Source organism: Lepidochelys kempii, chromosome 2 (assembly GCF_965140265.1).
Source record: "Lepidochelys kempii isolate rLepKem1 chromosome 2, rLepKem1.hap2, whole genome shotgun sequence".
Lineage (NCBI taxonomy): Eukaryota > Metazoa > Chordata > Testudines > Cheloniidae > Lepidochelys > Lepidochelys kempii.
In genome coordinates, this window is record NC_133257.1 from 143,599,299 (window position 1) to 143,619,314 (window position 20,016).

The following is a 20,016-nucleotide window of genomic DNA, read 5'->3' on the forward strand; positions in this document are numbered from 1 at the left end:
GGAGGGTGGATGTTGCCTTGATGGACATCCTGGCCTTCTTAAACTCTTATGTAAAATTCCTGTGGTATTTAATAAGGGTGAAATCAATGGGATTCTGTAGAAATTAAATATAAGTCTATACATATTATTCTGCAAACCCGAGAGAATTTAATAGGAAGCTAGGTCTTAAAATTCTTAAAATAAGCTTTAGGGTGAGATTCACTAGAGACCTGCTCCTGCTCTCATTTAAGTTAATGAGAAAACTCCAGTTGACTATAATGGAGCAGGATCAGACCTCAGGTGCAGGAAAGAATAGGTGACAGGGTTGGTTTTAAGCCATCTTTACCCCTTCCAAATTCTGAGCTATAGGACTGCTTTAAGTTTCAGAATGTTATTGTTCTCTGGTAAATTCTATGAGCACTATGGCTTGGTCTACATTACCAACTTATGTCTGTATAACTGCGTCGCTCAGGGGCGTGGCTTTTCCACACCTCTGATTGACATAGTTATACCAACATACTCCCAGTGTGGACAGTTCTGTGTCAATGGGAGAGTTTCTCCCGTTGATATAGCTACCGCCCCTCGGGGAGGTGGAATAACTATGCTGAGAGGATAATCTCTCCCATCGGTGTAGGTAGTGTCTTCACTAAGTACTACAGCGGTGCACTAAGTATGGACAAGTCCTATGCTGTAAGGGAAATTGGTGAACAGCAGTCTTTAAATAAAAATCATATTACTTAACTTCCTAAACATTAACGTATTCCTCCTCCAGAATTAGGGGTGAGGTGTCTACTCACCTATTCACCTTACACCTCATCAGCTAATAAACTACGCAATTGAGAACGATGTATAAAAACGGGGCATTTCACACATGTATCAGATTTCCCCAAGTCCCTTCCCTGTCCATCCCTTTTGTTTTTGACAGCTTTGTGGATGTTATATGGTTTAATAAGACAATATGCCATTAACCCAGTCTTGAAAAACTGTCATGAAAATTTATGAGTTTGAGCATAAAATTTACTCACGTCTCCTTTACTGTGGTGATTTGATGATGATGACAAATTAATGATACTTTTTTAGTCAGAAAATAACTCATCTCAAGAAAAGGATCGAGTAGAATTTTGCCAGGCTTTTTAACCAAATAGTCTTGTACTTCACAGGCACTGGAGGCTTCCCCGCCTTTATATCTGGACACATAGGGCCAGATCTTCTGATGCTGTAAATATGCATAATTCCATTGATTTTAATGGAGATGTGCTGATTTACACCAGCTGGGGATTTGGCTATTCAGTATAATATTCTACATATTCTTTTCATTCTCCTTAGCTGAACGTCTGCATTGCTTTCTGTATTCATTGCCTGAGAGATCTGATTTGTTTTTTTATTTTTCAGAACTTTGGAGATATTCATCTAATTTGAATGACCCTCATGTGTAAAACAGACAACCATATACTATAGCAGTTGCTATGGAAATCATTTCATGCCATGCATTACTATTAGGTTAATAACTGGTCACAACATTAAATGTGTTTAGCTGTGCCTCAGGTCTTTAACTCCCACATGACTGCTAAATACCTGATAAGATAATAATATCATGTGTCATTCTTCAACATTTCTTCAGATTTGCAACTGTATTGTTTCTTATCACTGCTGTCTCTTAAATCCCCAAAACAGTGTGGGTGGCAACACTGTATTGCTATTAAAAATCATCTTTCCCTCTGTGCACATAAAAAAACAGTAGTCTGCCCACAGACAAAATAATGGCACCTTCCTCTGTAACGTGAAATAGAGTTATGTTTGCTCAGAACAGCAACCTTTTTCCCTGTGACTGAAAATACATGCAGTGCAGAAGCACGATGAGATCAATACATTTAAATGATGTTGGTTTGTGTAACTGTTGTGCAGTGAATAGGAATACATTTGAAGCCAGTAACATTTTTATTTCTCATCCAAAACAAATGAAAAAATCTCAGTGTGAAAAAAGGAGGATTCTGGGAACTCCCACATCGTATTTGTTCATCTTCCTCATGGCTTTAAAACAAGATTTAGTAAGACTGAAATACTATTAGTATCCCAGTTACTAGAATTGAAAATGCACATGGCATTTTGGACCACTCATTTTTTAAAAAAATATGGAGTGAGGAATGTTTGATTAATAATAAAATATTTTATTACAGTATTGAAACCACCTCCTCTCTGGCCTTCCCAATTCCCATCCCCCACCCCTTCAGTCCATCCAGAATGCAGCAGCTAACCTCATCTTCCTGCCCCATCCCTTAGACCGGAGGTTCTCAACCTTTTTCTTTCTGAAGACCACCCACAACGTGCTATAAAAAAACTACACAGCCCACCTGTGCCACCACAACTGTTCTTGTGCATGTATAGCCAGGGCTGGTGTTAAGAGGTAGAAGCAGGGCAATTGCCCGGGGCCCCAAAAAGCTAACTTCAGCCCTGGGTGGTAGGGCTCGGGGCCCTGCAATATTCCTTGCAGTTCTGTGTGGCAGGACTTTGGCTTTCTGCCCAGGGCCCTAATGAGTCTAATGCCAACCATGCTTGGCCAAGCTCCCCGTGAAACCTGCCCGTGGCCCCCCCGGTTGAGAACCACTGCCTTAGACCACATAATTCTCTGTTTTTGAATGCTCCAGTTCCCTCCCTGTCACCCACTAAATCAAGTTTGATTCCTGTCCTTGCTTTCAAAGATCTACCCCCAACAACTGCATATCCTCTCTATTCAAACCACCTCTCCCCTTTACTCAGTTATGCCAGTCTCCCCCCATCCCTTTTTTCCCTCCTCTCATGCCTTAGTTTAGACCTTCTTTCACACCATCCCATGTGCCTGGATTGAGGTCTCTCTTCCAGTGTGTGAGGTTCCCTCCCCCTTATCATTCAGCTCCCTCCTGAAAAGCTGCTTCTGTGATGCCCACAAAGGCTAATCCATAGCAGCATCACACTATTGCCATCCCAGCCTGTTTTTATCTTCCTGTCTTTTGGTTTGTAAACTGCTTTGGGGCAGGGATTATCTTTGCCTTATCCAGGCAAATTGCACTGTCAGCACATAACCAACAAAAATAATATTTTGTCTGGACTGGTAATTTCATCTTTGAAATGTGCCAAGGTTCATTTCACAGCTGAATGAAGATAATGCAGAAATGGTCTGAGGCATGTAAGATATGCAAAGTTCAAGATCTCTGTTCCACATCTACTAGTAAAGTATGTACTTCAGCATAAAATGGAACTGGACATAGAATCAGTTTTAAAGCCAATTCTAGGAGTTGCATCTGATGAAGTGAGCTGTAGCTCACGAAAGCTTATGCTCAAATAAATTGGCTAGTCTCTAAGGTGCCACAAGTACTCCTTTTCTTTTTGCGAATACAGACTAACACGACTGTTACTCTGAATTCTAGGAGTGTTGCCCGTGATTCTTTTCTCTATCTCCAGCAATCTTTTCTTGTTGTTAATATAACCCCCCCACACACACCTCAAATAACTCTAAATACCTACCAAAACAATATTGGGGTCTGGGGTCTGCTTAATTGGCTCTCTAAAACCACAGAAGTGTATATTTTGTCTCTGTTCTTGTAGAAATTCTTCAAGAGTTGGCACATGTCCATTCCACTGTAGGTGTGTGCACATCAATGCACACTTGGAAATTTTCCCCTCAGCGATACCTGTCAGGTTGGCATATGCATCTTCTACTACCTCACACTGCTGCACAGTGTTATAAAGGGGCCCCTCAGTTAACTTCTTACCACTCATAATGGTTGATGGAACATGCGTGTTCAAGCCCTGTCACCTCTGTAATAAGTCGACGACACAGAGTGACCCACACCCTAGTTGTCTGAAGTGCCTTGGAGAATCACACATTAGTGCTCTGTTTTTGTAGGGTTTTTAAGCTTCTGTCCAAAAAAGACAGAGTGGCCCGGCTCAAGTTTCTACTAATGGAAGCAGTGCTACATTTGCCCTCAGAGCCTGCCCATTCAGAGTGGGGACGAACCACTTCCACATCTGTTGGGAGCTCTCCCCCACCATTGGCTGAGCCAAGAGACCTATCTCTGTCTCCAGTACCTACAAAGAGACACCGCAAGTCAGCCAGGGATTCGGTACCTGAGAGTTCAAGATCGTTGGCACTGAAGTGAGAGTGGAGACAAAGGCAGTGGAGTGCACTTGAAGAAGAGGCTCTTCCTAAGACAGTCCTCCGATCAAGAGGGTTCATCAACTCCAGAGCCTAGGCCAGGCCCATCAAGACTGACCCCTGAAGTGACTGCTTCTGCTTCATCACTCACAGTACATTAGAGTCAGGAGTCAATCTTGCTACCATCTATTCTGAAGGATTATGCAGTGGCTTGGAAACTGCTTAGCCTCTTGACACCAGTTTCCCTGTTGATCCATGTCTTATGGTACCAGTATCTAATATACCAGCATCTAATGTTCCTCTTCTAGCACCAGAACAATATACGGTACCAAAGCTACCTCCAACCAAAGTGTCTCTGAAGATACTACAGACTAGAGGCATGATTTTGCTGGACCACCTTCTCCATGGTCTGACCATCTCTCCCCAGTATCAACAGATTTGACACCCCCCCCCCCTTTGTCAGAGGAAGCAGATTTGTCATCACATTCTGAGGTTGGTTTTTGTGACTACCTGGTTGCATACAGCATGCATCTTTGGGTACCTGTCAAACCTGGTATCCACTGGAACCTCACAAAGACTAATGGTCCAGACATAATTGGGCCCCAGGCCCATATCCATGGCCATTCTGGAATATTTGGGGTTTCCAGCTGGCCTTTAGGTCTCCCCATTCCCCTCATTCTACTGCTTTGGACAGGCATCAGGAGCAACCACATTAGAAATAGCCAGTGTCCTCTCCTAGTACTGGGTCTGGTACCAAACAAAAGGAAGTCCCCTCAGCAGATCTGCCCGTTAAGGAATTAGAGGAAGCTCTACCTCAGCACACTTTGGATTCCTCTTTCTCATCACCAGATGAGACAGTTGTATCGGAGACCACTTCTCCCCCACCTGATGATTACAAAGCCCATCAACACTTACTAAGGAGGATGGACGCAACTCTGGATATCCATCCAGAAAAAGCACTGGATATCCAGCCAGACTTGTGGACTGTGACGGAGTACTACTGAGCCCAACTGTTCCACCAGGTTGGGCTCCCTCACCCTGTCCCGCTAAGCGAGGCCCTCAAGCCTCCTCTAGCACACACACAGATAGCGACACACCCAGCTGCAGAAAGACACAGCACATTGAAATCAGTACTGCATGGGAAGGCTTTCAGCTAAGGAATTGCCCAGCACTCAAGTGCACTCTCCCTCTGGAGAGTAAATCCCAAATTGTATTGTCTTGTGCTGCACCCAGAACTGTACAACGTAAGCTAATTGAAATTCGCCCTGTCCCTCACTGTGGAGAGAGATACGCACAGCTTTCTGCTCCCCCACCCCACAGTTGTGAATTACACAAACTAAGTTAAAAACAAAAACAATGTATTAAGTACAAGAGGTAGATTTTAAGTGATTATAAGGGATAGCCAACATATCAAAACAGATTACCTTAGTAAATAAACAAAAACTGCAAACTGAGCTTAACACACTAGATAGGTAGGATATAAATTAGCAAATTCTCACCCTGAGTGATAAACTGGCTGGCAGACACTTAAGGCACAAGGTGCCTTGGCTTTTCCAGGTTTTCATACACAGGCTAAAGATCCTTTTGGCCTGGGGCCATCACTTCCCACAGTTCAGTCCTTTCCCCTTAGGTGTTTCCACATGCGTTGTTGCAGAGAGAGTGAGGTCCCTCTGATGTCATTGTCCCCCTTTTATCTTCTTCCCACTTGCTGGAAAGCTCTTTTATTGTGACCTGGATCAAACATTTCCCATTGTATGGTGCTATCTCTGATAGGTTTCTATTGTACACAGTTCCTGGGGTAATCCTTGTGCTTGTGTGCATTTCCTCAATAAGCCATTGACATTGTTTGGCCTTTTTACTCTTGTACCTGAAAGGCTGCTTGTGGGTGCTTTCAACCTCACAACATGTTTCAGTAATACATAGAATATCAGGGTTGGAGGAGACCTCAGGAGGTCATCTAGTCCAAACCCCTGCTCAAAGTAGGACCAATCCCCAACTAAATCGTCCCAACCAGGGCTTTGTCAAGCCTGACCTTAAAAACCTCTAAGGAAGGAGATTCCACCACCTCCCTAGGTAACGCATTCCAGTGCTTCACCACCCTCTTAGTGAAAAAGTTTTTCCTAATATCCAACCTAAACCTCCCCCGCTGCAACTTGAGACCATTACTCCTTGTTCTGTCATCTGCTACCACTGAGAACAGCCTAGAGCCATCCTCTTTGGAACCCCCTTTCAGGTAGTTGAAAGCAGCTATCAAATCCCCCCTCATTCTTCTCTTCTGCAGACTAAATAATCCCAGTTCTCTCAGCCTCTCCTCATAAATCATGTGCTCCACCCCCCTATTCATTTTTGTTGCCCTCCGCTGGACTCTTTCCAATTTTTCCATACCGTTCTTGTAGTGTGGGGTCCAAAACTGGACACAGTACTCCAGATGAGGCCTCACCAATGCTGAATAGAGGAAAATGATAACATCCCTTAATCTGCTGGCAATGCTCCTACTTATACTGCCCAAAATGTTGTTAGCCTTCTTGGCAACAAGGGCACACTGTTGACTCATATCCAGCTTCTTGTCCACTGTAACCCCTAGGTCCTTTTCTGCAGAACTGCTGCCTAGCCACTTGGTCCCTAGTCTGTAGCTGTGCATGGGATTCTTCCTTCCTAGGTGCAGGAATTTGCACTTCTCCTTGTTGAACCTCATCAGATTTCTTTTGGCCCAATCCTCTAATTTGTCTCGGTCCCTCTGTATCCTATCCCATTTGTAGCCAAATTTCATAACTTCACATACAACAAAAACAAATACAATCCAATGAGATATTAATGTCTAGCAGATCAAGACATTTAGAATGATACCTCACAAGACATATTTTGTACAAAACATATCCTAATTGCATGACAGTGGTGAGTATTGGGGTGTCAGGTCATGGTGAATATGGGGGTGTCAAGGTGTTACACCTCCCCTCTTAGATTACTGCCAGAGGGTTATCACGGACTAACGTGAATGGCAGTGGGCCCAATTTCCTCTTTCCTAGACAGTGCATGTACTATCATGTTCTCGTTTTCGTTAATGTGCACAATCTCCATATTAAATTCTTTCAGGATTAGGCTCCAGTGTAGCAATTTGGAATTTGTACCCTTGGTTCTGTATGGCTAATTTGTAGCCATATTAAGGATGAATGGTCCGTTAGAATCTTGAATTTTCTATTAAAAAGGTAAGGCCTCAGTTGTTTAACAGTCCATACTATGGCATAGCACTCCTTTTCTCTGACAGAGTAATTCTGTACAGTAGGGGACAACTTTTTGCTTAGGAAGGCAATGGGTGCTTCTTCTTGTCCTCCCCTGTTTGCATCAGTACAGCACTCAAGCCAGTGTCAGATGCATCAGTACATAATTCAAAAGTCTTATCAAAGTCAGGGCTGGCTAGCATGGGCTTTGCAGAAAAGAGTGCCTTATCAAAACCTTTCTGACATGCCTCTGACCAAATCACCTTAGTAGGTTGGTGCTTTTTATGTAAGTCTGTGATTGGGGATACAATGTTGCTGAACACCTCCTCCCACCCCACCCCCCCCAAAAAAACCCTCCTGTAATAGTTTGCCAAGCCTATGAAGGATTGGACCCGCCTTTTAGTTTGGGGCACAGGACAATTTACAGTGGTTTCTACCTTAGGAGGGTCAGAGGATATTTGTCGCCCTCCAATCCAGTGTCCTAGATAAGGGACTTTGGCTACTCCTATCTTGCACTTCAAGGGTTTTATGGTTGACCAGCCTCTTTGAGCTTCTTGTGGTCATCCCGTGTTGCTGAATACAGCTATGTCATCTATGTATGCCGTTGCGAAGCTCTGTAAAACCTTTACTACCGTGTTGAACAGTTTCTGGAAGGTTGAACCAGTATTTACCAAACCAAAAGGTAACACTGAATTCATAGAGCCCTATATCAGTGATAAAAGCAGATTTCTGCTGTGCCTCCTCCTCCAGAGGCATCTGCCAGTAACCTCTAGTTAAATCGAAAGTACTGAGGTATTTGGCTTGCCTTTGCACATCCAGTTTATCGTCAGTTCTTGGTACACATCAGTTACAGTAACAGCATTAAGTTTTCTTTAGTTCACACAAAATCTTACAGTTCCATCCCTTTTGGGGACCAAGACCACAGGGGATGCCCACGAGCTGTCCGATTCCTTAATTCTTCCCAGGTCTAACATGTTCTGTATCTCTGTACGAATTTGCTTTTTCACCTTGCCAATGGCCCGGTATGGCCTAGAAGACGGCAGGGGTCATGCCCAGTGTTCCCTCTAATTTTTCCCACCCATGTGCAGAATGAATTTTGTTATGTGCACCAATATGAAGGTGATGTGTCACATAACAAGTCATGTGGCGGGGCTCTGGCTGGGGGTGTGGGCTCTGGGGTGAGGCTGGCAATGAGGGGCTCAGGGCTGGGGCAGAGGGTTGAGTGCAGGCAGTGAGGGCTCTGGCTGGGGGTGCAGGCTTTGGGGTGGGGCCAGATATGATGTGTTTGGGATGCAGGAGGGGGCTCTGGGGCTACGGCGGGGAGTGTGGACTCCCCCCAGCACTCTCTCCCCACAGCAGCACCTGGGAGTGCTGCGGCTGCAGGATAAGTGCCCCTCCCCCAGCCACAGCAGGTCCGGTCCAGGGGAGGGCTGTGCCTGAGGTCAGGCCAGGCCGCCCAGGCCATGGCTGGGCTGCTCCAGGGCTGGGCCGTGCCTTGGGGCCAGCCCGGGCTGCACTGCCAGCCGTACCTGAGGCGCCGCCCCAACCATGCCTGGGGCCGGGGCCGGGCTTCTCCAGCCGCGTCCCCTGGCAAGTCCAGGTGCCCCAGATGCGGCAGGTCCAGGCTGCGGGCTGAGTTGGGGCTGGGAGAGGGACGCCCCAGCCACGGCACGTTGGGGACTGGGCTAAGTGGGCGCTGGGGGAGGGGCGCCCCTCCCTCGGCATGTCCCCAGGCAGATTGCCTGAGCACCTGTGCGGCGCTAAATAGGCTGCTGCATGGCCATGCAGCTTACAGGGAACTTAGGTTGTGCCCCTTTTGTGAAGATTTTATGGGACAGCAAGTCTCCCTGGCTTGTTGGATAACACGTTGCTGTATTCTTGCAGCACTGACAACATCTCCCCCCCTTCATCCCTTTCGACTAATGTTAATTCTCTACATATTTTAGTGCTTTCCAGAGTTGCTCCATCTTTGCATTCAGCCATCAAATCAGAGTGGGTGGGCCTCAGTTTCCCCTTCCACACAACAGATCATGTTTACTCCAGCCTCCCTACTATGATAGGCTTTGAGCTGGTTCACATGTACTAGTTGCAGAACAGTATCATCATGGGGCTTTTTAACTTGATACGTGTCTTCATTTGCCACTTTTACCACCTCAACGGGCCTCTCCCAGGAGTTTTGCATTTTAAACCTTTTTGCAGGGTTGAGTACCATCACCAAAGTCTCCTATGTCAAAAGAGTGTTTACAAGTATTATCATCATACCATGCCTTTTGTTTTGCCTGACTGTCTTGGAGGTTGTTTTGGACAACTGCTATTGTGTCCTTTAACTCCTTTCTGAACCTCTGAACATACTCAGTCACTGGTTCTTCCCTCACCTCATTGCACCCTTCCCATGAGTCTTTAATGAGAGCGAGAGGGTCCCCTTACTTTTCTCCCATATAAAAAGTCAAATGGAGAAAACCCTGTCGACTCTTGGGGTATCTTCCTGTAAGTATACGATAGAAATGGCAATAACTTGTCCCAACTTTGGCCCCTTTTCTTGGCATACATTCCCAGCATGGATTATAGAGTCCTGTTGAACCTCTCCACCAAACTATTGGCCTGGGGACGATAGGGGACAGTTTTAAGTTGTCTCACTTCACACACCTTCTATAGCTTGTTGAATATCCGTGACAAAGTTTCCCCCCTAGTCAGACAAAATCTTCTTAGGGAAACCCACTCTGCTGAATATAGTGAGAAAAGCTCTTACCACTGTCTCGGCTTCTATATTAGACAGAGCGGCCGCCTCAGGATATCTAGTGGTAAAATCCACCACCACTAAGATATACTTGTTCCCCTTCTGAGTGGGGCATGGCATAGGACCCACAATGACCATTGCCACCCTCAGGAATGCCTCCTGTATCACAGGTAAGGGACACAGGGGAGCTTTCTGGGGTCCTGCAGGTCTTTTCCTTCCCTGACACACTACACAAGACCTGAAATAATCTCTCACATCGTTCTGTATTCCTGTCCAGTAGAAATTCTCCTTAGCCTGTCATAAGTCCTCTGTACCCCCAAGCGACCAGCAAAGGGACCATCATGCGCTACCAGCATTAATTCCCCCCGGTGCTGGCTGGGTACAACCAATTGCTTATAGAGTTGCCCAGGGCCTGTGTTCCTTCCCACAGAAGCCTCTCTATACAGTTTTGCATCCTCTTCAATAAACTTCTCCTCCACCCTCCTTGCTGGAGTTCCCTCTAGGACACACTTCCTTACACTCTCTAGAGAGGGGGCTGACTTTTGGTTTCCTGCAATTCCTGACAGCTAATACTTGGGATAATTTCCTCAGACACTGACAACAGCTCTCCAGCCCTGGGGACATGCTGCTTTCAGTTGAACAGAGGCCTGACTCTGCTTCTCCCTCACTTGGAAGCACACTGCCACCCTGCACTGCAGTGCCAATGGAACCCTCACCCACCTCCTCTGTGGATTCTAAGGTTCCAGTGCCCTTCCCCGGGCTTCTCTCTGAGACACACACCTCCATGCTCTCTAGAGCAGGATATATCCCTGGTTTAGCTGCATCAGACTTGCAGCCACCAGTTGGAACAGCCTTCTCACTGACAGGCAATACACTCTCCTCCCCTTACAAGGACCCTACACAATACTACTTCTTTCTGCGAGTTACCACACCAACAGTCCTGGCCTTATGGAAGTAATGTTCCCTACCAACATGTCCACCGGGATGTCCTCTAGCATCCCCACAAGTAAATCGCCTTCCAAACCTTCCCATTCCATACAAACTTACACTAGTGACATGGGGAACCTGTCTGGCCCCATCCCCTTAATGCTGGCCGTTTGGCACGGTAAAGTATTAGCCTCTGGGACAACACTTGGTTGAACCAGAGAGAGCTGAGCCTCAGTATTCCTCCACCCCAGGCACTCTGTACCATCAATCTTGACAACCTTAATGTGTTCGCTGTCTGGTTCACCAGGTCCTATGTCCACCAAGCAGGTGTGGTAAGTTGTGGGGGTACCCTCTGGGGCCTCGGGGCTGAGGACAACTGAGCCAATATGGGTCAGGGGAGGTTTATTTTCCTTCAGTTTGGGGCAATTATGTCTCAGGTGCTCTAGAATTACAGTGGAAGCACCTTCTAGGATCTCCTGTTTTTAAGGGCAGTTTGAGATGGGTATGGGAGGTAAGATTCTGGGAGAGTGAGTGCCCACCTCCTGGCCACCCTCCCTCTCTCCATGGGTAAAGTGGTGACCTTGCTTCCCACCAAACTTAAATCCCTCTGCCTGTGATTTATTTCTAATAGCTGCTTGGGACTGTTCATATTTATCCGCAAAAATAGGAAGTTCAACAGTTTTTACCCTCTTATCCCATAAACACTGTTTTACATCATTGTGACACATATTCAGGAACCTGAGCAACCAGATCACACATTTCTTCAAAGCTTGAAATACCTTTTCCCCTTACCCACTTATCGAGTAAATCTCTCATTTGGTTTACATATGCCACATTACTTATTCCAGCCCCTCTCTTAAGGCTTCTAAATTTTACTCGGTAAGTAAAAGGGGTAATCTGAAACTGTTTTAAAACTATTTCCTTGAATTTACCATAATTGGAAGTATCACCCATTGGCATCTTATTGAATATATTCATAGCTCTCCCAGACAACTTTGCAACCAAAGTGGTCATCTTTTGACTATCAAGAATCTCATAGAGCACACACAGCCTCTCAAAGGTGATGAAGTATTCAGCAATGTCCCCAGTCTTACTGATGCAGGACACAACCACTGCCATTTGTGGATTTTTGGAGCGGTGCCCCCCCGATGTGGGGTTGTTTCCTCCACTGCATCAAGGCCAGTTCATGCTTTCTCTCATTTTTCCCCCTCTCCTGCATTTCTTTGTCTCTCAGTTCCAGGGCTTTAACTGCCTCTAGCTGCCTCAGTTCCATGGCTTGCTTCTGGGATTTGATTTCTTTGTGTTTCAGTTCCAGGGCAGCTTTTTGGCTGGCTGCTTCTTCTTTGGCTTGCAGTTCCATGGCTTGCTTCTGGGCTTCCATGGCCCTTTCATGGGCTGCTTTTTGTTGGACTTCTTCCGTTTCCTGTTCTTTTATGTGTAGTTGTCTTAATTCCAGCTGTCTCTTGTGCATCTTTTCGTTTTCTTAGACCTGTAATCTGTAAAACTCCAACTTTTTGGTAGCTTCACTTTCACTAATTTTCTTATTTTTCTGCCTCTACTTCCTTTGCCCGAAATAAGCAAACAGAAAACAACAAACCACTTTGTAGCCACTTTGTCTGTTCTCTAGGCAACACACTTAAAACTCATTTAAAATCACCACCGGTGTCTCAGAGCAATAAGTGGTGCACATTACCCTGCTCACTGTCCACTGTGATGGGTTGCTTTCCAGTGTGCCTCCTGATGTACTGGGGTACCACTGAGCCTGCCCATCCCACCAGGCTAGGCTCCCTCACCCTGTCCTGCTAAACCAGGCCCCCAAGCTTCCTCTAGCATACACACAGATAGGGACACACACATCTGCAGAAAGACAAAGACACTGCAATCAGTACTGCGTGGGAAGGCTTTCAGCTGAGGAATTGCCCAGCACTCAAGTGCACTCCCCGTCTGGAGAGTGAACCCAAAATTGTATTGCCTTGTGCTGCACCCAGAACTGTACAGCGTAAGCTAATTGAAATTTGCCCTCTCCCTCACCATGGAGAGAGATATACACAGCTTTTTGCCCGCCACACCCTCCCCCCAGTTATACATTACACAAACTGGGTTAAAAACAAAAACAAGTTTATTAAGTACAAGAGGTATATTTTAAGTGATTATAAGGGATAGCCAACAGATCAAAACAGATTACCTTAGTAAATAAACAAAAACTGCAAACTGAGCTTAACACACTAGATATGTAGGTTTCAATGCCAAAAGGAAAAGAGGCAAAAAAATCTAGACCACTTTGGTAGGAAGCTTTGTTCTACCTGAGGTCTCCAATTCAGAATTGCAAACCAGAAGACATAACTGGATCATTACAATGTTAACCTGTGGGATAATATTTTAAAGACAAGAATTCTCCACAGTGGTAGAGGAAGGCAAATTAGTGGCCAGTTTAGATGCGGCTGACTCTGCTGCTCAGCCATGGCTTTGGCCATTACTATTCAGCAGTGTTCATGACTGCAGTTTTCTGGTTTTCCCCAGAGGTTCAACAGACTTTTCAAGACCTCCCATTTGAGGATCCTTTACTCTTTTCTGAGAAAATTGATGAGAGGCTGCATAGTCCCAAGGATTCAAGGGCAACCTTTGAGTCGCTGAGTATTTATACACTGATGGCAAAAAGAAAGCTGTTTTGCCCACAGCAGTCCCCCGCCCCCGTGTATCCAGTTTTCATGCTTTGTACCCAGGACCTGTCCAAAAAGAAGGCCAGAGGTTACAAGAGGTGTCCGGTACCTCTCTCCTCCTCTGCAACTGCCAGTTCATCTAGATAAGATGGGTCCTCCAAACAAGCATTTTAACACATTGGTCGAGGTCATACTACCAGTCCCAACGGTGCCATCTTTTCCCACCCTCTATTTGCCCATCATCTGTCCCATTTCCTAAATGCTTGGTCCTACATCACATGGATCATTGGGTCTTAAGCACAGTGGAAGAGGGATATACCTTTCAGTTTGTTTCTGTTCTCACTCCCATCGCCCTTCCCTGTCTGTCATCAGGGACCATGAGGTCATGCTACTGCAGGAGGTGCAATCCCTCCTACTTGTGAGGGATATAGAATAAGTTCCCCTGTTTCCTGCTACTTCATAATCTGGAAAGCAAAAGGGGGTCTCAGGCCTATTTTAGATCTAAGAGAGCAGAAGTAGTTCTTGAAGAAAACAAACTTCTGGATGGTCACTCTGGCCTCCATTATTCCCTCACGTGGGGACTGGTATGCTGCTCTTGACTTAAAGGATGCATATTTTCACATAGCAATTCGTCAGAACCATCAACATTTCCTCAAGTTCATGGTAAATGGATCCCACTTCCATTTTCAGTGCTACCCTTTGGCCTGTCAATAGCTCCTCACATGTTAACAAAATTCATGCCTTGTACTTATCGCCCCAGCATGGTCCTGACAACGCCGGTTCTCGGCTGGTAGTAGAGCTATCAGTCAGACTGCTACTCCAGCTAGAGGGAGATGTGATCACTCAGGACCACATCTGCCTCCTCAGTCACAGCCTGCAGGCCCTCCATCTGACAGCCATGATGCTTCATGGATGATGCCTTTGGAAGGGATTGTCCTCTTGATAATTTGATTTTCTGGTTGACGTCAGATACAAATTTGATTCCCATTGTCTTTGACCTACCCTGATCCATTTACATTTGAGACCCAGACAGACAGGCAGATCAGCATTCCTTTGTCTGGAACAAGCTTGCTTACCAAACCCTGCCTGGTTTCATAGTTTGAGCATATTTTTAGTACATACCTACAACTTTTTAATTGTTACATCACACAGTGATGATCATGACCAGTATGATATAAGTTTTCATTTGATACCTTACCTGACATTCTTTATAGATACATACCATGACCGCAATGTGTTAGGTATAGTAAGTTTGTCAGGCTTAATTGCAGTTGCTGTTACATGACAGTAAACCCTTTGTCAGTGGGCAATGAAGGTCTCATAGGTCACACTGATCTGAGATGAAAGTTTGACATTTTCCACGAGTAGACATGGGTCTTCATGCTAAAACACCACTACTGTACCCCCGAGCTAGCCTGTGAACTTTTTTCTATTTTCCCCATTAAGAAACTCACTATTCTGTGGGGGAGAAGTGGCTTGCCAATTAAAGAAGTTTCCCACCTACAATATCTGCCATTTGTTTAATTCTTGAGACTTTTGAGACAAGAATGAATAAAGTTTGTGTTATTTTTCATGGAGTTAAGAGTGAAGATTTGTTTGGTGGTTTTGGCCAGTTTCAACAGGGGTGAAAATCTTTTCTCAGAGCTCTGGAATGAATATAGTGAAATAAATTTTTAAAAAATCTTATTCTCTATTCATCAGCTTAGTATATCTCTGCTATGTTTTATCTACACATTTTAATTATATTGTTTGTTTTTCTAGAAATATCAGTAGCAAGATCTAGCAGCATAGAAGAAAAACTGTGTGGTGGTAAGTTTTTCATTTCTCTGTAGCAGAATCTTTACCTGTTTTTTTTAAAATTGTATAATTGATTCCTACTTTTCCTCTATTTGTTCCACCTCTTGCTTCCTTCTCTTTTACTCTACCTTCTAAATGCCATATTCTCATTACTTACATTTTCTGAGAAAAAACAGACTGTAGTTACCAGAAGCTGCCTTATTAAATATCTGACTGCCACTGCCTACCTTTGAGTCAACAGCATGTTACCTGAAGTTCTTACTCTCTCCTTCCCGCCTCCCCCAAGGGCCATCACTCTTCTCTCCACAGGAGAAAGCCCTATTATAAACAAGTTACTTGCAGATCAAAAATCTGGAAACTCACTGGACCAATCCAGGATGATAATTTCATCATCCCCCCTTGGGAGTCAAATGAACAGCTATGAGTCAGCTTAGTCACCCATTTAATGTCTCAGACTGTATCTCTAGCTCATTATCAGACCAACTGCCAAAAAGAAAAACAAACAAAATAAAATATCTCCTACAAAACAACCACAATGTTAGCAAAACAGATCCTGAGCAGGAAGAGAAATTGTTTAAAAATAAAAATACTTTATTTTAGTTTTTAACAATTGCACTTATTAAGTATTTAGCCACAGTCAAAGCTCTGGCTGGTTCTAGCATTCTTATGTACAGTGGAAGCACTTTTTCATTAAAGGAAAGGGGAGTGAGTTCAGTGGGGAAAAGTGAAGTCATCAGCATGCACAATGGGTTCTACTCTGAGATTTCACTCTGAATTGATTGTTTTCTGCTTCCTCACATTTTTACCAAATTCTGTGTCTGAGGAAAACTTTTGCAAAAAGATGGCAAGTGATTCATGGGCCACTTACATATATTAGTACCCAAGTTAGCCACCTTAATCCACATTTAGGCACCTAAAACCTATTTGAGGCATATAAGTACTGATTTATGTGCCTGCTGAAAATAGGGCCCCTATGAACATCCCTTTCTATATTCCAGTGCCACTACCCAGTTTTCAGCAGAGACACTATGGCCCGGATCTTGAGGCATTATAATTAAGGCTACAATTATGTCACAGAAGTCACGGAATCCATGACTTCCAGAGTCTGGCCCCATCAGCTGTGGGTGCTGGATCCTTCTCCCTCTCCAATTTGTCAGGGATATTTTTAGTAAAAGTCAGGGACAGGTCACAGGCTTCTGTGAATTTTTGTTTATTGACCGTGACCTGTCCCTGAGTTTTACTAAAAATATCCCTGAAAAATCTTAGCCTTAATTATAATCAATGAGAGTTAGGCACCTAAATACTTTTGAGGATCTAGGCCTATAATCCCTCATTTGGGCCCTTTTAGTCAATCAAATGTTAGTTTGTACAAAACTAAACTGGGTACTCAGGATAAAAATTTGAACTACTTGTTGTTATCCCTTCATTCACCACACCAAAAAAAGCAGCTCTACCTTTGAAAAAGTGGCGCAAGGCAATGTAATTCACTTACCTCTAATTCATCAATAGCTGGTGCCAACTTTTGGTGTATGTGTGTCTGTGTGTTGCCTGCTGTCTCTCACCTCTCAATGCCATCAGGGAATGAGCATCTGGCTCAAAAGGGCAGCCCATGGGCTTGCTTCCCAATTTTACTTCTTTATGGGGGCTACCTACTCTACAGACCCCACAATATCATCTAGAGGCGGAGCAAGTGGAAAGATTCCTGCTTATACTGCTGTACATTACACTTCCCTTGAACTCTCAGACTGAGATGTTCCAGTGTGTATTGGACATTGGGAAATCCTTGTTCCCCTGTTCTCCCTACAGTGCTAATACTTCCACTCCCACTTACAAAAATAATTATGCAGGATGGGGAAGTGAGCAACTTGGCCACCCATTGAAGATATAGGAAGAGTGAGGGGGGTCCACCAGAGGTGAATGGGGTATTGGAAAAGCACCAGGCCATTGCCCCTGGAAGAAAGCACCAGGTAAAGGAGTCTTCCAGAGCCTTTTAGGGAGAGCAGGGTTCAGGTGTCTTTTATTGGTTTTGATTAAACTTACTTGGGTTTCACCTTAGTTCTTTCGTTCTAAATTGTCCCAACTAGTCATTGAGTATAACAGAAAGAATTAGAAGAACAACATACAAGGAGATGATTTGATTCAATCAAAATGAATTAGTGTAGATAATATATCTTTTTATAATACAACATGGAAATGGTGATGTTGGATACTTTGCAGTACAATTTACAGAACCGAATTTAGGCAGAGATTTTCAAGATACTTAAGGAAATGCAATTAATTTCAATCGGAGTTGAGCCCCTAACTCCTTTTGAAAATCCAGCCAAATCAATATTACAGATGTGGTGATATAAGATGCTTATAGTGATCTCTAGAGATATGCAATGTATTTTTAAGTACAAATAAAAATCTTGGCGATTGACATTTCCAAGAAATGCATAACACCATGAGATACTTTATTCCCTTCTGAATCAAAGCACCTGTTCGTGTTTTTTCTAATGTTTCAAAACTCTTATTGTGACTGCCTTAAAGGTAATGCTATCTTTTGCTATCCGTTCTTCAGAGTTTAACATGTTCCACATGATTGCAGTAGGCTTGAGCAGTTCTATACTTGGCTGCCTCCTTACACTGCTTGTTTACACTTACTGCCAACGATATCAGCAGCAATCCCATGATGCAACTGTTATCCATCCAGTGTCGCCAGCTCCTCTTAATACCAGTATCACTAACCATATCAACAAACTGGACAAATATGATTCTGTAGAAGCCATCAAGGTAAGCAATGGATAGCGTTGTCTGTAATGCTTAGCTATGTATAACTGTTTACAGTAATTACAATGTACCAAAGGAATTCTAATGATACATTTTTTACAGTGAAAGGTGGACTCAAGATCATACAAATATTTAATATACAAATATCAGATGTTTGAATAACTAAATTAGATTCGTATTTGTAGTGTAATAATTTTAGATTTCTTATCACGCCAGCCTATATTACACTGAAGACATTATCATGTGTTGGCTGGGATGTACAATTTATGCACCACTGGCCTTTGTTAAAAGAAATCAGACTATTGCTCATTTGTTGTCTTTGAAAGTATCGTCCTCTAGTATCAGGTTTCAGAGTAGCAGCCGTGTTAGTCTGTATCCGTAAAAAGAAAAGGAGTACTTGTGGCACCTTAGAAACTAATAAATTTATTAGAGTATAAGCTTTTGTGAGCTACAGCTCACTTTATCAGATGCATACTATATCCACTGTATGCATCCGATGAAGTGAGCTGTAGCTCACGAAAGCTTATGCTCTAATAAATTTGTTAGTCTCTAAGGTGCCACAAGTACTCCTGTCCTCTAGTATCTGGTTTAAAAAGTAGATTTGGACTTAAAAATCATAGTGATACCTAATGGAGATTTTCCTTTAGTTCAAATAGCAGGAAGCAAAAGCTTCTGTCCTCTTTCCCATACTAGGTCTGTGATTTAGCTGGTGAACATAATTTTTTATCAGTGACTTTCAAGAAAACATAAAATTATCACAGACAAAGTTTGCAGATGACAAAGGTTGAGGGAAATGTAAATAATGAAAGAGCAGAGATACAGAGTGATCTGGATTGCTTTGTAAGTTAGGCTCAGGCAAACAAATATGTGCTTTAATATGGCCAAATGTGAAGTTATACATCTTAATACAAAGAGTGTAGCTCTTACTTACAGAATGAGGGACTGAATCCTGGGAAGCAATGACTCTAAAAAGGACTTGACATTCATGCTGGGTAATCAGCTGAACATGAGCTCCCAGTGCGACGCAGTGGCCAAAAGGGCTAATATGTTCATTGGATATATAAATAGAGAATATAGAGTTGGAGTAAGGAGGCTATATTACCTCTGTATTTGGCACTGATGTCCACAGTTCAGATAAGGTGTGGATAAATTTGAAAGTTTAAGAGAAGAGCCACAAAGAGAAGGTTAAGGAGTGACTTGATCACAGTCTATATGTACATACATGGGGAACAAAAATTTGATAATGGACTTTTCAGTTCAACAGACAAAGCTTTAATAAGATCCAATGGCTTGAAGTTGGAGCTAGACAAATTCAGATGGAAATAAGTTGCATATTTTTAACAGTGACGGTAATTAATCTTTGGAACAATTTACCCAAGGCTTGTGGTGGATTCTCCATCACTGGCAATTTTTAAATGAAGATTCGATGTTTTTCGACAAGATATGCTCTAGTTCAAACAGGAATTAATTCAGGGAAGTTCTGTGGCTTGTGTTATGCAAGAGGTCAGACTAAATGATCACAGTGATCCCTTCTGCCTTATAATCTTTTAACCAAATCTGTGATGGGTCAGATCTTCAACTGGTGTTGATCTACATAGCACAGTGTGAATCAAGCTGCATAAATTTATACCAGCTGAGAATCTAGAACGATATCTACACTACATTGCCATAGATTATAAATTCCTCTGTATTGTTTCACCTCTTACATCTAGCTTTCCAGAATTCAATTTATTTTATATAGTTTCAATGGATAATGCCAATGTTTATTTGTAATCATTTTTTAGATTTTTATCTATT

General features: G+C 43.5%; 1 protein-coding gene across 4 annotated transcripts in view; it reads left to right on the forward strand.

The window, feature by feature from the left end:
* Positions 1-20,016, forward strand: part of SEMA5A (semaphorin 5A) — a 655,298-nt gene that overhangs the window by 631,700 nt on the left and 3,582 nt on the right. For all 4 annotated transcript variants that reach the window (XM_073332372.1, XM_073332370.1, XM_073332373.1 and 1 more), the window contains 2 exons: positions 15,415-15,462; positions 18,011-18,222. In XM_073332372.1, the coding sequence (XP_073188473.1) occupies positions 15,415-15,462; positions 18,011-18,222 (260 nt within the window). The remainder of the gene's footprint in view (positions 1-15,414; positions 15,463-18,010; positions 18,223-20,016) is intronic.